The 14,988-nt window shown below is 56.8% G+C and overlaps 1 protein-coding gene across 2 annotated transcripts; it reads right to left on the minus strand.

The window, feature by feature from the left end:
* Positions 1–1,828: 1,828 nt before the first annotated feature.
* On the minus strand, positions 1,829–13,908 carry KCNN4 (potassium calcium-activated channel subfamily N member 4). Of its 2 annotated transcripts, none has more exons than XM_054588442.1 (9): positions 13,653–13,908; positions 10,791–10,886; positions 9,206–9,633; positions 7,354–7,489; positions 4,846–4,956; positions 4,596–4,714; positions 4,164–4,233; positions 2,771–2,938; positions 1,829–2,326 (listed from the first exon to the last, which is right to left on the minus strand). In XM_054588442.1, exons 1-8 carry the CDS (start codon positions 13,809–13,811, stop codon positions 2,774–2,776), a joined length of 1,284 nt encoding a protein of 427 aa, XP_054444417.1. In that variant the 5' UTR covers positions 13,812–13,908; the 3' UTR covers positions 1,829–2,326; positions 2,771–2,773. The 2 variants fall into 2 exon arrangements, with proteins under 2 accessions (XP_054444417.1, XP_054444416.1); XM_054588441.1 differs by lacking the exon at positions 1,829–2,326 and adding an exon at positions 2,461–2,495 and having other exon boundaries at positions 13,653–13,811.
* Between the last annotated feature and the right edge of the window lie 1,080 nt (positions 13,909–14,988).

Below are 14,988 nucleotides of genomic sequence, written 5' to 3' on the forward strand. Positions count from 1 at the left end.
TAGACAAAACAGGTAGGAAAGGGAAGTAGCCAAAAAATCCCCCTGATGCCGAGCCCCTCAGGGACAGAGCCGGCTGGGGCTGTCAGGAAGGGCTGGCTCCAGGAGAGGCTCTGGGAGAGGGAGTGCACAAACTGCCGGAAGCAGGGACATCAGTCAGGCCCTGCACCCACGGGGAGACTGAGAATGGGCGGGTAGGCGGGGCAGACCCCAGAGAATTCAGAACTGGGAGCTCAGTCAAAAAGCTCCCCCCTTGTCTCTGGGAACAAACGTGTGGTAGAAGGTGAGGGGCTTTGGGCCACCCCAGAGGTTCAGAGTGCTCATTCAAGGCCTTGCATATGGCACTGGAGACACAATAGTGAACAAAAATGAGAATATGGTGTGATGAGCTGAGCAGACCTGTTCACCGCGTGTTGGGTCTCTGCAGCCAGGCTGCCTGGGTCGGATCCCAGCTCCCCCACCTCCGTGCTGTGGCTTTGGCCAGACGTCTTAATCTGAGTTTTCTCCTCTGTAAAGCAGGACCCACAGGACCCACTTTGCCTCCTTCTATAGAGACTTTATAAGATCGGTTACACAAAGGGCTTAACATGTTCTTAGCCCCATTAATATTGTGATAGAGACAGGTTCATGGGGCTATGGGAGCATCAGAGAGCGCTTCCTAGAGGAAAACCTAAGCCAAGGCCTAAAGGAAGAGTAGGAAGCAGTTTAGGGGTTTGCCAGCTAAAGGGGGGGCGGGTGGGGGAGGAGAGACGAAGAGATGAAGGGGGGACCCACAAAAGACCTTTCAGCGGAGGATCTGGTGATACTGTAAGTAGGGCTTCCTGCAGGAGGAGGCTGTTGGAAATGTCTGCAGAGGTTCCATCTAGTCCCTGTCTCCTTGACTCCGCAGGTGGGGTGGCGGTGAGGAAGGGCGGTCTGGCAGTGGGTGGTACAGGCCCCAGTTTAGCAGGGCTGAGGGGTGAGGCTGGCTGTGGGCTTGCAGGGAAATCCAAAAATAGTTCAGCAGAGGATGACTCGCAGCTTGGGCTTCCCTGAAAATCAAAAATCGAGGGAAGTGGGAATGAATCAGCCTCTCAAAGTGGCATGAAGCCACTGTGGGAAGTGAGTCCTGGGTCCAAGCCCCAAGGCCACTCTGCCTCTGACTCACGAAGGGACAGGCAGGCTGGGTGTGAATCTGGGCCCTGCAGCCCTGGTTCTCACCGACCAGGCCTGGCCCCTTTCGAAACTTCAGTCTCTATCTGTGATTTATAAAGAGCAGAGAGCTGGGCGTACAGTAGGGCCTCTGGAAGTGCCAGCCCCCTCCATTTCTCCTGCCTGAGACCTAGCGGATGTGCAATGAGTATGTGGGATGGTTTGGGGTTCCTGCTAGTCTCCTGACAGACAAGTTGTCACTGGGTCTAGTGAGATGAGTAGAGGGAAAAAGGACAGCCATGCATTGTGTCTGAAAATCAATAGCAACAATAGATCATCTCAAATATTTGGTTCTTACTGAATGACTGAACCTCTGTGCCACTCTGTCCCAGTCTTCACCGCAGTTCCACGGGGGGTGGCCCCATTTTATAGCTGAGGTAGAATGTTCAGAGAAGTGGAGCCATTTGCCCCAAATCACAGCCAGTGGATGGCAGAGCCTGCAGACCTCAAAGGGCACTTAGGGGAGGTCTCTGTTTCATAGATGGGGAAACTGAGGCTCAGATAGGGTAGGGTAAAGGCCTTCCACTGGATGACCTGTCTCTTTGAAGTGTGGACATGTTTAGAAAGAAACAACAACTTCTCTTTAACATTTATTACGAAGTATAAGAGCAGAGACTGTGAGCCCCTTCACCCCCTCTACCTCCTTCTGACAATATTCTCTGTAAATCTAGAAAAATGGCATCTCCTGCTCTCCCACCAGGGGGCACCGCCTCCTGCCTTGCCCCGGCTTCAGACCTGGTTCCTTCAGCTCTCCTGACCAGCGGGCAACTGAGGCACCCCAGGATCCTGGACTCTGGGCCCTCAGTCCCCTCCTCCTCTGGGCTCCAGCCATCCCAGCCCCCAGGTACCTCCGCTTAGCTGGAGGTCATCTGTGGCAGCACTGTGAGGATGTTTTGGTTGAGGATACATGGGGTGGTGGTGACTGTTTCCCCATTTGGGGCCTCGGGTGGGCCACGGCCTCCCTCCTTCAGCCATTGTCCCCTCCAGCAGCCTCAGCGAGTCAGCCCACCCTAAGGTAGGGCCCCCTTGAGTCCTTGCATTAGAGGTGCTTTATTCATAGGGCTGCATCAGGAGTAGAAGGGAGAATGTTCTGGACCTGAGTCCTGGGTAAAGTAGCCTGGTTCTTCCTCCGTGGGGCCTGGGGAGACAAAGGGAGATGGATGGACAGGCAGACCAGACACCAAAGGAGGAGCAAGGAAGGGGACACAGAAGTGGAGACAGACAGAAACCAGTGGACAGAAGAGAAAGGAAAAGCGTGGGTGTACCCAGCACCAAGAGATCAGGGGCAACCAAACATTTGGAACGAGCTAGAGAATGTGCCCAGAGACAGGCGGAGAGAGAGAGACAGATTCCAAGCAAACAAAGGGAGAGAGGATATTGAGGGTCAGCAAAGGGGAGAAAAAACGGCTGCTTTCTTCACTGCCCGTCCAGTCCCGAACTTGGAGTCCTCTCCTCCCACCACAGAGCGGAAGAGAAAGGTTGGCCCTGCCTACAGGTCATGCCCTGCCCCCTTCACCATGTCAGGTGCTGACCACAGGCACCTTTCCTCCAGAATTTCCTGCCCAAGTACCAGCCTGCTCACCAGCTATGTGGCCTCCTGGCTGGGTTCTGGAAGCTGCCTCGGTCTCAGGACAGTGCTAAGCAGCTCGGTCAGGGTGTCCAGCCTCCCTGCCAGTGCATCAATCCGCTTTTCCAGGGCCTGGTGTGAGCTGCTCAGACCCAGCTGCAAGTCACACAGGATCATGTGCATCTGGGCAGAGAGGGGGTCAGAGGTGTGAGGGGGCTGGGGTACACCCTCTGTCCCATGGAGTAAAGCAGTGGAATAAATCATTACAGGCCCTCGAGGACTGTACTCAGTCATAGCAGTTACCAATTATTGACCCCCTACCACACCCCAGTTCCTTGGCCAGGTGCTTTTCCTGTGTGGTTTAAAGTCCTAAAGGCCATGGGGAGTGAGAATTCTGTTCTCATATTTACAGCCGAGGAAACAGGCCTGGAGCAGTTAACTGACGTGCCCAAGGCAGCACCTAGAATAAGGCGTAGGATGTAGTAGATACTAAATACTGGCGGAGTTGAGGAGTGCCTGGCTTCAAAATCCACACAGCCCTTTCCCTTCTGTCTCAAACTAGGGTCCACGGCTTCATGCTTGAGGGTGTATGAGCTTTCTGTGAGAATTCTTTCATTCTGTGTTTTATGGCTCAACAATCTAAGGAAATTATCACCTGTCAGTTCTGGCAGGTCGGGCCGTCAACTCCTCACTGAGCCATGCAGTATAGAGGCCTGTATCTGTGACTGTGTTTACCGTGGCATTGGTGCCGAGGGCCACTGTTTGAATTGTCGCGGAGTAATGAGAAAAAGCAAAGGCCACCGGACGAGCAAAAGATGGTGTGAATCAAGCCGAGGGGTGTGACGTCGTCGCTGCCCTGAGCGCTGGTGGAATCAGGTGGTCCCAGCAGGAGGTGGGCGAGCTGAGTCGCTTGGCCAGGCAGGTGAAGTACCCGTGGCCCTACCCCGCCCCCCGCAATAGCAGCAGAGATTGAGTTTTATTGAAAGAATGTTACCCTTCCCCATGTCATTGCTGTTAATTTGCATTTTATTGGTTTTGCCATGTGTATTTGGGCTTGGTTTGTAAATTTGCTTTGGTTTTATTATTGTATAAGAGTTGGAAGGAATTTTATATCCGTCCACATGTAGGTAAATTGACAATAAAGATAATTTAAAACTAAACAGTGGAGTTCTTTGTGCAGGTTTTTTTTTTTTTTTTTTTTTTTTTTTTAATTAATTTAAAAGGGATCTCTCTCTCGGTACCACACAGGAGCTTAGGAAACTCAGTATTGCTTCATTCATTCATTCCACCACAGACCTTTATTGCGCGCCTGTGTGTGCCAGGCCCTGGCCACTGTTCCATTCCAGGGCCAGTTTTCCCTGCCCCAGCCTCGCTCTTTCCCCAGACCCACTCCCACAGATCCTGGTACCTTGGAGATGTCCACCATGGAATTCACTTGTTCCTGGAGCTTTCGGTGTTTCAGGCGCACCTGGCGGAACCTGCGGGAAGAAACAGGTGGTCAGTTTTCCTGTAAGCCTGGTCTCCCGATGCGGTCTTAGCTCGGGAGAGGGATGAGGGGAGGAGAGACCCATGCAAACACAGTACAAAGAGGAAAAGTTGCCAGAGAGCTGGGGGTCAGCCTGCACCCATGAGTCCACCTCCCTGGGGAGATGCAGGTGTCCAGGCCCACACTCTGAAACATGCAAAATCAGCCACCACAGACACACAGTCACTGAGGTCCAGGGGAACGGCTGTTCAGTCACACATGGGTGTGCATGCTTACACATGCCACACAGGGGCAAGATGTGAACACAGGTGTACATGGGTACACGCTCCCACGTGCACACACAGCAGGGCTCACGTGTTGATGGCGGCCAGCAGCCTGCGCTGGTTCCTGCGGGCGCCTCTAGAGTCCTTCCTGCGTGTATGTTTGTAGAACATCCAGGCCCCTTGCAGCACTCGGGCAGCTGACTCCTTCATCTGGGGGTGGGGGCACAGTGTCAGTGCAGGTAGACCCCCGAGGCTCTGGGAGGAGGGGGCCGGGGCCCGGACTCCTGGGCCTGAGGGAGGAGGGTTTTGGGGCTGAGACTCCTGTGTAGGCTGGTCCTCACCTCTTTGCCATATTGGATGTCCATCATGAAGTTGTGCACATGCTTCTCTGCCTTATTAAACTCCAGCTTCCGAGCCACCACGGCCACCAGCAGGGCTGTGCAGCAGACCCCCTGTGGGCACGGCAGGCACTGTGACACACGGGCCGCAGGCTCTGTATACCTGCTCTGTGCCACCAGCTCTCTCCTGGACCCTCTCAACAGCCACAGAAGGCAGGCCTGACCACCCCTAGTTGACAGACAAGCAAACTGCTTCAAGGGGTGAAGCAAGGATCAGAAATCACCCGCCTGAGGCCAACTCCTGTGTGCGGCATTTACACCATCAGCATGTCCTCTTCCATTCAGGGTATGATTGGAGGAGGAGAGGAGGGCTGGTCTGGGCTAAAGGCAGAGCGCAAGCTCCTGCGGGCCCCCTTCCTCCCTGCTGCTCACACCCAGCTGGCCGTGAGGTCACTGAGGGCGCCCTCTCCCTCCTCCCACTGCCAAAGCCTCTGCCCAGTTCTGGCCCTGTCTTCCTCCTGGGTTATCTCCAGCTTCTGCTTACCCTGCCCTGACCCCCGGGACATCTAAGCCCAGTTATGACCCTGTCCCCCTCCCCCACCCTAATCGTCTACCCACAGCCCCAGACATCCGAGCCCGGCTTTCAGGGCCTTCCCAGATCCTGGCCTCTCCCTGCTCGGCCTTGCCTCCCTCCCAGACAGCGCGGCCCTGGCCTCAAATCGTCTCACCTGCCTGAGCACCTGGGTCCGAATACTCATTTTTCTCCCTTCCCTCTCCCGAGGCCTCCAATCCTTCCAGACCTCATCAGACCCCAACTGCTCTGCGGCACCTGGTCACTCTTCCTTGAGTTAGAAGGCGTCTTCTTCTCAAGCCTCCCCACCCACGTGTTTCAGCTCTTAACCACTCGGAAGTCGCTAGCTACAAACACTTGCTCTGGGACTGCTTGGGCTCCAAACCCAGCTTTGAGCAAGCTGTTTACAGTCCGAGCGCCTCTGTTTCTCCTCTGTAAAATGTCCTCACAGTATTCCCCTGTGGATTCTCTAATTTGACGCCTGGGGAGTGTTTAGAAGAGAGACGGGCACAGGGTGTGAGTGCTCAAAAGTTCCTCTAATTCCATTGCAACAGGGGAAATCTTGGCCAGGACAGGGCTGTGAACTCCAGTGCTAGCCACCTTATCTCTCTAGGTTTCAGTGTCTCTTTTTGTCAAATGAGGAAGGAGTGTTTCCCTAGCTGAGTCTCTGTACCTCTTTCCTTGTCACAGGTACCACTCCGTGTGTGTGACGTTCCCCTGCCACCCCATCTAACACCTGTGGGCCCAATGCTTAGGGACTCCACATACCCTTCCTGGGACAACATCAGAGCTGGGGACTGGCGGCTTGAGTCCCTGAGGGTAAGGGGAGCCGGGTCTCTTGGGGAGGTGAAGGCCAAGGCATTGGGTGCTGGGTCCTGGAGGGGCGTAAGGGTTGCATGGGGGGACTGGATGCCTGGGTCTATGAAGGGAAGGGATGGGTGTCTGGGTTCAGGAGGAGGTGTAATCTGGGGCTGGAGAACCTCTGCTTCATCCCTGAGGGCACAGGTGCTGTGGCAAGGGTGGCAGATGCCTGGGGCCAGTTACAATAACAGGCCCTCCAGCTCCACCCTATTTCCTGAGCATTTCTTATATGCTGGACACTGTTTGAGACCCTTTCATCAAGGGGTGTCCGACCTGCAGCCTGTGGGCCGCACACAGCCCAGGATAACTATGGATGCAGCCCAACACAAAATTGTAAATTTACTTGAAACCTTTTTTTTTTTTTGCTCATCAGCTTTCATTAGTGTTTGTGTATTTGTGTGTCCAAGACAACTCTTGTTCTTCCAGTGTGGCCCAGAGACACCAAAAGGTTGAATACCCCATGTTTTAATTCATTTAATCTTCCTGGGAACCCCATACGGCGTTCACTAGCATAAACACCCCATTTTATAGATGAGGAAACGGAGGTTCAGAGAGACTCTATGGCTTGCTTCCAGCTAGGAAGTGGCAGAAGCCGGATTTGAACCCAGGCGGCCTGGCCCCACAGGCGCGCTCTCCATGAGTAGACTCTATAGCCTTGAAGGAGTCCGCGAGACTGGATTCCTAGGTCCTAGTGCTGGGAAACAATGCCTGTGTCCAGGATGACGGGGAGGCAAGGGGGTGGGGCAGGGTGCCTGAGCTATGAGGGGGGTCAGGGCTGGACTCCTGCATTCTGGAAGGAAATGGGGCTGGGAAGTCAGGGGCCTTGTGTCCCTGAGGAGGTTGAGGGCTGAGGTCTCAGCTTCCAGAGAAAGCAAGGACTTTGGGGATGGATTCCTGGGTTTTAATAGGAAATGGGGCTGGGGGAGGTCTGTGTCCTAGAGAGGGACTGGGGCTGTGGGGGACCAGATACCCACGTTTCTGGAGGGGGTCCCTCATTGCCTGTGTTGGCTCCATGTTTCCTGGGGCTGGGAGTGACGAGTTTGGAATAGGGATAGTGTTCCCGAGGTGGCTGTACTCACCATGACTCCAGTGCAGAGGCAGACGATCTTGCCCCACGTGGTGCCCGGCACCACATCCCCGTAGCCAATGGTCAGGAATGTGATGGGGATCAGCCACAGAGTGTCTGAAAGGTGTCCGGTGGCGTTGACAGCCTGCCTGTGGGGAAGGGCGAGTTAGTTCTGAAACTCCACTGCTGGGGCGCCCATGGTATCTGAAACCCTCCTTCCTAAAACATAGCCACAGTCCCAGGAGGCACCCAGAAAAAAAGCCAGTAAGTTCTGGGCTTTGGAGAGCCCACCTGGCCTCCTCTCTGCTGTGAGCTGGGCCGGATGCTCAACACTCTGGCCTGTGGGACTGGAACCTGGGTGCAGCCAGTTCCCAAACCTGCTTGGTTTCAGGGAAGCTACCAGGGCTGCTGCATTCATGTGGTTGAGGAGTTGAGGGGCAGAAACCCAGCCCGCAGTCCACTGGCCAGACCCTGACAGGGGGCTGCATCTACCCAGAGGAAGGGGAGCCTTATTTTCTCATTTCCACGAAGATGCTGCCTGGCCTAGAGATGGCCCTCTATCAGGGCTAAAAAGGGGGGACTCTGCACTTTCTCTTCATTTCATAGAAGGGGGCATTTCGGCCCAGCCATGAAAGGGATCGAAAACTGGGGCTTGCCCCACTTTGGCCCACAGACCCCTCTTGTGCCAGACACAGTAGAAAAAGCTTCCACCCATGCAGGTCCCAGACACCTCAGAGCCACTAAATTATTGTCTGGAGGTGGGAACCGAATCTGCACTGTTAGCGAGACCCACCCCCCTTCATCCTGAAGAACAGTCAAGTTTGAGGACTTCTGCCCTGGGACTTAGCAACGTGACTTTCTCCCCATCCTCCCATTTTTCAGATAAGAAACAAGGTGGGAAGACCGTGCATGGACCCTGATCCCCACTGACAGCCCAGCTGGGAAAACGGAGGGCATGCAAGATGAAGACGTTTAACATGACAAAAGATGGGAATTGCCAGGGAGACTTCACAGATGGCGGAATCTGTAAAACTGACCCATTTTACAGATAAGAAAACAGGCTCAGAAAGGACAGATCTAAAGCCAGGTCTTCTCCCTCCACCTCCCCTCGAGGACCCTTGGCCAGAGGCACTAACCAGGGGCCCTGGCGCTTGAGCCGGCATCAGGCTCACCTGTTCGGACAGACTGCTGGGCCCTGCCTGTCAGAGCTTTAAACTGGGTAGGCCTGGGTGGTGCCTGAGAATTTGGGTTTGCAGCATGTTCTCAGGTGATGCTGCTGGTCCTGGGACCACACTTTGAGAACCATGGGCTAAGGTTACCCCCAATTTCTGTGTGTGTGTGTGTGTGTGTGTGTGTGTGTGTGTGTATGTGTGTGTGTGTGTGAGAGAGAGAGAGAGAGAGAGAGAGAGAGAGAGAGTCTGAGGCCCTGCAGGCCCGGGCCCAGCGTCCTGGGCACCACGTGCAGCAGGCAGCCTGGGGTCGGGTCCCAGGTCGCTGCAGGGAACTCCCTTCCACGGCAGTCCCCGAGCAGCCCAGCCGCCACCCTGGTGAGCACCTACAGTGCACCTGTGCCAGTTCCTCCAAGGCAGATGTGATGCTCGGCTCAGGCCCCAGGACCTGGGTTTCAAGGCAGAACAGATGCCTGGAAACCTGAAGCAGGAGAGGTTGGGAAGCAGGAAGGGAAGGGCTTCCTAGGGCCTGTGTGCGCCTGGGGAGGTCGGAGGCTGCAGGTGGAGGAAGGGCTGGGGCTGCCCAGACGACTGTGGACAAACAGCCTTCCCCGCTCGCTGCTTGGCGCCCGGCGCTGCTGTCAGCGGCGTCTCCGGACTCTCCTGGAACCCCCGCCCATTCCCCAGCACCCTCACCTCTCGGCCACCGACAGCACCCAGGCGGTGGTGACCCAGAGGCCAAGCGTGAGGCAGAGCAGCAGCCGGCCGGGGTGCGTGTTCATGTACAGCTTGGCCACGAACCAGTGGCGGAAGCGGACCTGGTTGAGGGCGCCGATGCTGCGGTAGGACGCGTTGAGCAGCACGCCGCTGCGCAGGAGCACGGCGCGGGGCACCAAGTAGAGGCGCAGCAGCATGGCCAGTGACAGCAGCGCCTCCCCCTGGCTCAGAAAGCCGGGCCAGGACTGCATGGCGATCGACGGGGCCCCGGAACCCTGCGTGCACGGTGGGCCCCGCAGCGGCACCGGGTGCAGCCCGCACACGGCCAGCTCCAGCACGATCTGCGCCACCTGCCGCCCCGTTAGCGCCACGCGCCAGTCCCGGAGGCCGTTGTCAGTCATGAACAGCTGCGGGGAGGGTACAGACCGGGAGGGGGGGTCACACGAAGGTCAGGGAGGCGCCGCCAGCCTGCGCCGGGAGATAAGGGGGGCGCGCCTGCCGGGTGAGGGAAGGAGGCAGATAGCGGCGCAGGGGCGTGGGGCTGAGGAGGGTGAGCACGGAGCAGGGCAGGACCCGGGGAAGACATCTCTCCCACTTCTCCCCTCCCTCCTAGTGTCAGCCCACTTCCAGAACTTTCAGCCCAGGAGCACTTAGTGAGTGCCTAGTGTGTGCCCGAGATTGTTCTACATTTTGAGGTGAGCAAGAGACAGAAACTCCTGCCTTCCTGGAGCTTACGATCCACATCCATGGAGCCATCCCCTACTCCTGTTTTCTGAGGTCAGGAGTATAGTCATTGTAGTCGTCATATCATTAGCAACGACAGCAGCCAATGTTGACGGGCACTTTGGGTGCACCAGCCACCGCTTACATGTTGTGTCTCAGTGAATGGTCACAACACAGGAGACTGAAAGAATTATTACGCTCATTTCATAGGTGTGGGAACTGAGGCCCTGGTTGCTCAGGTGGCCAGTGGCACTGCTCAAATGACTTCTGACGCCAATGCGTACTTTTCACTGAGCGCCTCTGACGTACCAGGCACTGCAAGGGACAATACTGCATATGGCCAGTAACCTCCACTTTATATGGGGGAAGAGACGAGGGACAGGATCCGGAGTGGGGAGTTGAACGTCCCAGTAAGATAGGACCGTGGTGGGAAGGGCTCCTGGGTCAGGGGGATGTTGACACATTCCTGGGGTCTCAGGTGGCTTGGGGTTGGAATTGGTGGAGGCTCAGGGACGGAGGACAGAGATCTGGGAAGCTGGGCCTGGAGTGAGGCTGCCTGGGGGCAGAGTGGGCAGAGGCCAGGGGACAGGAACTCAGCATCTGGGATGAGTGTGCAAGGGAGACCGGGGGCTGCAGGTGGAGGAGGGGGCCGGGCTGCTCCAGGAGGCTGTCGGTCTGTCTGAGGTTCATCCCATCCCAGTGGATGAGGGTGTGGACGCATCTCAGGGCAGAGGAACCTCATTACTCAGCCCAGGAGGAGGAGGAGGATGGAAAGAATGAGGCGACAGGGCGCGGTAGGGGCTGGGGGCAAAGGAAAGGGGTGGGGCGGGGTCTGCCCTACCTGAACCTCCTTGGCATGAAAGGCCAAGATGAAGCAAAGGAGCAAGAAGGTGGAGATGCTGATAATGCATTTAACCAGGAACAGGTAGACCGCCCACTATATTGGGAGAGAGAGAAAAAGGCGTGAGGTCCCAGGTCTCCATCTGTCAGTCCCCTCTACCTTCTTCCCGAGCAGCCTTTCCTTCTCCATTCCCGGTTTCCTAGCCCCCTTTCCCCACAAGCCCCAACCCAGTTCCTCCTGAAGTCTCAGTTCTAGGAAAGTCTCAGAACCATCCTCTGGTCCCCATCCTTCCCAGCTGGACAGCCCTGGCGCCGGTGCCAGTGTCCTCAGCTCTCCTCCTAGGATTCCCATCCCTTAGGGGAGAACTTGAAACTCACATTCCTTCTTAATTCCCATCTACTTCCCCACAGAAAGAGTCCCTCAGTTGTGTGTGTGGGTGCAGGCGTGTGCCTAGGAGCAGACATCGGGCCTCTGAAGAGTGCCCGCCCCTTCCCACCCAGTCAGTCCTGCCCTAGAAAGCAACTTCATATCCCACCCCCCAGGCCCCAGTTCCCATGGAGCCTGGAAACTATCACTCTGTCCCCAAGGAACGAACGGCACCCTCCCCTGCCCTCACACAGGGGGCTGAGTCCCTGAGAGGCCCCGGACCCAGCTCCGAGAAAGGCCCCCCAGCCCTTGCCCCGCATCCCCTCTCCCCCACCTGCTGCCTGCTCTCCTGGCTCTAAGCCCAGGGCAGATCTGGCCGGAAGCACGTGGCCTCCAGAAAACACGGAGGGTTTTTTTTCCCCCTCCCTTTGTGTGGCAATAACTTGGAGGAATCTAGAAATTCTGAGAAAAGGATTTAGAGGGGACTGGGACTGCTGGATTCCCTGAGGGGATGGGGGGCAGTGTTCCTAACGGGGGGGGGTGTTGTCAGGGGGAGGTGACAACCTGGGCTCCCACGTGTTTCTCCTAAGACACCTGTTTCTGCTAAGATGCTGCCAGCTCCCCTGGAGTGGGCAGGGCCTGTCCCTGTGCGGGGTGGGGGGGCGGGGAAGAGAGCCAGTTTCCTGCCCCAGGGGGCCTGCCCCCCCACCCCTTCCTGAACAATGGTGCTGTTGTCCCCAGCCCTCCCCCACTCCTCGTCCTTCTCTGACACCCCACTCCTTGTCTCTTTCTTTAGCTTGTCCCAAACTCCACCAGACACAAATCCCCCCTCCCTCCGCACAGTCCAGCCCACTTCGATGGTCATCTCAACTTCTCCAGTTCCCAGACACTCCCCCACCTCCCTCTGATATCTCTGCCTTGCTCCCCTTTACTCCTGGAGGTTGGCACCTGCCTCTCCTCCAGACCCTTCCCAATCGCAAGCAGGTGTCTGGGTCCCAGGCAAATAAGTTCATTAGATTGAGATGGAGGTAGGGAGGGTAACAGCCAAAGATGGCTGTTACCAAGGCGGTCATAGAAACAGGGCTGAGGAGGATCCCTAGAATTATGGATTTAACCCTCACCCCCAGCTTACAGATGAGGCCCAAAGAGCTACAGCGGCTTCCCCAGAATCCCACTGCTGGAGGCCGAAGCCTGGCAGGTGGTAAAGGAAGGGAAGAAATGAGAAGTGAGAACATGGAGGGAGTGGGTGGGAGTGACCCCCTTGTCCCTTCATGTCTGCCCAGGCTCCTATGTCTGCGCCTCCCCTGCTGGGCGGGGTGCTGGAGCGTGGGAGCAGCGCAGAGGCCCGGCCATGCTTCCTGTTGGCATGGGCTTCGCCTGCCGCACCCCCTCAGTGCCCGCTGCCCTCGCCTCGGCCCCCTGGCCAGAGGAAACCAGCCTGCCCTGACCTTCCATGTGGCTCCTGGTCATCTGAGAGCTGCCTGCCTCCCTCACCCCAAAATCCCAAGCCTGAGCCTCCATCCCCCAAAAATCTCCCCAACTCAATCTCCAGATCACTCCCCCCAACCAGCCCGATTCCACATCCCTTTACTCCAGACTGGTCTCCAACCCCTCCTTTCCTGTTGAGCAATTCTGTTCTGTTCTCAAGCCACTAATTCTGACCCATGTCCTCCATGTGCCCCCATCGCTGCCCCGACCAGGGCTGGAATGTGCCGGGAGCCTGCTCAGACCTGCTCTGGCCCCACCTGCTCTCTCCCTTCCCATTCACTGTCTTCCATCAAAGTCAGCTCCTTCCCCCAAAGAGGCCTTCTCCCCAGGGTCTCCTCCTCCCCTGGGGCCCAGGAGTCCAGGCTCCTATGAACCTACTTTCCATTATTTGCCAGACTAAACAGCATATAGATTCTGGGGAAGTGGGGCTTATTGATGATATAGATGGAACAGTGTGTGAATGCGCGCGCGCGAGCCCCCATTTCCACCCCCCGCCCCCACCAGTTTCTTTTGGTCTCTACCCTTTGTGCTGCGGTACTGGATAAACAGAGTTTAGATAAGGACCGAGGAGCCACTGCTGCCTCCTGGAAAAAGTTAGTCCCCACACCCTCCCTTCACCGAACCTAGGGTTACCGCTCCCCTTATCTGCTCTTGGGGGACTGGAGTATCTGATCGACCCTCTCCCCGCTGACTCCAGGGGTCCTGGACCTCCAGCCATCTAATTGCGATACTGCCAAGGACTGAGACACTGAGATCCTTCTTCCCTTCCTTTTGCAGAGAGGACCCCCAGCATTTGCCTCCCTGGATCTCAGATTCTAGCTTCCAGCTCCCTTCCTCCCTCAGACTAGGAGTCCAGGCCCCCAGCCCCTCCCCCCTTGGACCCAGGCATCCGGGCCCCCAGCCACTCCTCCCTCAGACCCAAGAACACCAGCCCCCAGCCCCTCCTCCCTCAGATCCAGAAGCCTCAGCCCCCAGCCTCTCGTGACCCAGAATAAGTGTTCCACTCACCGGACACCCTCCGAACCACAGCATCTCTGCGTGTAGTACCATGAGCCCGATGCCAATCCCCGCCAGCGTCAGTGCCCAGCAGGCCAGCCACGTTTCCTGCTCCAGCAGGCGTTTTCGCCGCTGCAGGGCCCCCAGGCCAGGCACCAGCTCCCCGCCCATGGCCCCCTGGGTCTTGGGGCTCAGCCAGCTTCCTGCCCAGGGTCCTCCACCTCGCAGCACGCAAAGGGCAGCCACTGTGGCTTGCAGGTCTTCTGCCTGCTCTGTTCAGTTGCTCTGGGGCTCTTGCTTTGAGGCACAGCGAAGCCTGTGCCCTCTGGGGGTGGTGACGGCTGGGCAGGGCAGGGAGGGGCTGAGGAGGCCCTTGGGCCGAGGGGAGGCTCTCCAACCCCCCTTCTCAGACTAAGGAGGGGCTGGGGTGTGTCTGGGGCAGAGCAAGGAAGAAGCGTGCATCCACGTGGGCAAAGACACAGTGACACACAATGTCCACACACAACGGTCTGCACTGTGTAATACACACCTACATTCAGCCCCACCCAGACACCACGTGACATCCTCACACACAGCACGGAGACAACCTAACACACTTGGGCACACAACACAACCTACACCAAGTGACTCACAACTCCCAACGAGTTCTGAAACCCACAGCCACACCCAGACACCACATATATGGCGTGACACACGCCGGTACTCAGCGAGACAGGCAGTTCCCTGTGACACACACAGCCACCCAAATATTGTCCACACACAGGCACAGACATTGTGATCAATGGGCACAACATTGTCTCACACTGACAGCCCCACCCAGACACTACACGTTGGAGGGTGCCTATACCCAGCTACACAAGTACGACATATACCAAGTGTTCCACAAACACACAGTTTGTATTGACATAGTGGTGCCCGAATGCCACACACACATATATGTGTAAACAATGCACCCACAGAGTCCCAAGCATTTCACACCTGTGGAAGGACATCTGACACGTGCAGAGCCATAACATTTAGGGATATACCCATGGCAGCCCCCAGTCACCCCGCACATGGAGAAAGGCACACGGACACACACCACGTGCATGGCAACTCGAGCACACACACTCAGAGAATGACACACAGCACACGGAGGCTCACCCTGACGTGCAGCATGCCCTGGGACACAGTGCCATCCGAGTGTGTAATCAGAGAGCAGTGGAGGTGGGCCCAGGCAGAGACCTGCATCAGACAGCGACACGCACCGACACCCAAACAGCACAGCCCAGGGGAAGCCATTCTGGTGTATTCTGGTGCATCACAGAGGACACAACCCAAAATGGTGCCCCGGGGGCGGGGGGAGAAG

Source organism: Pteronotus mesoamericanus, unplaced genomic scaffold (genome assembly GCF_021234165.1).
Source record: "Pteronotus mesoamericanus isolate MK-2021 breed Mesoamerican mustached bat unplaced genomic scaffold, CSHL_Meso_final scaffold_137, whole genome shotgun sequence".
Taxonomy (NCBI): Eukaryota; Metazoa; Chordata; class Mammalia; order Chiroptera; family Mormoopidae; genus Pteronotus; species Pteronotus mesoamericanus.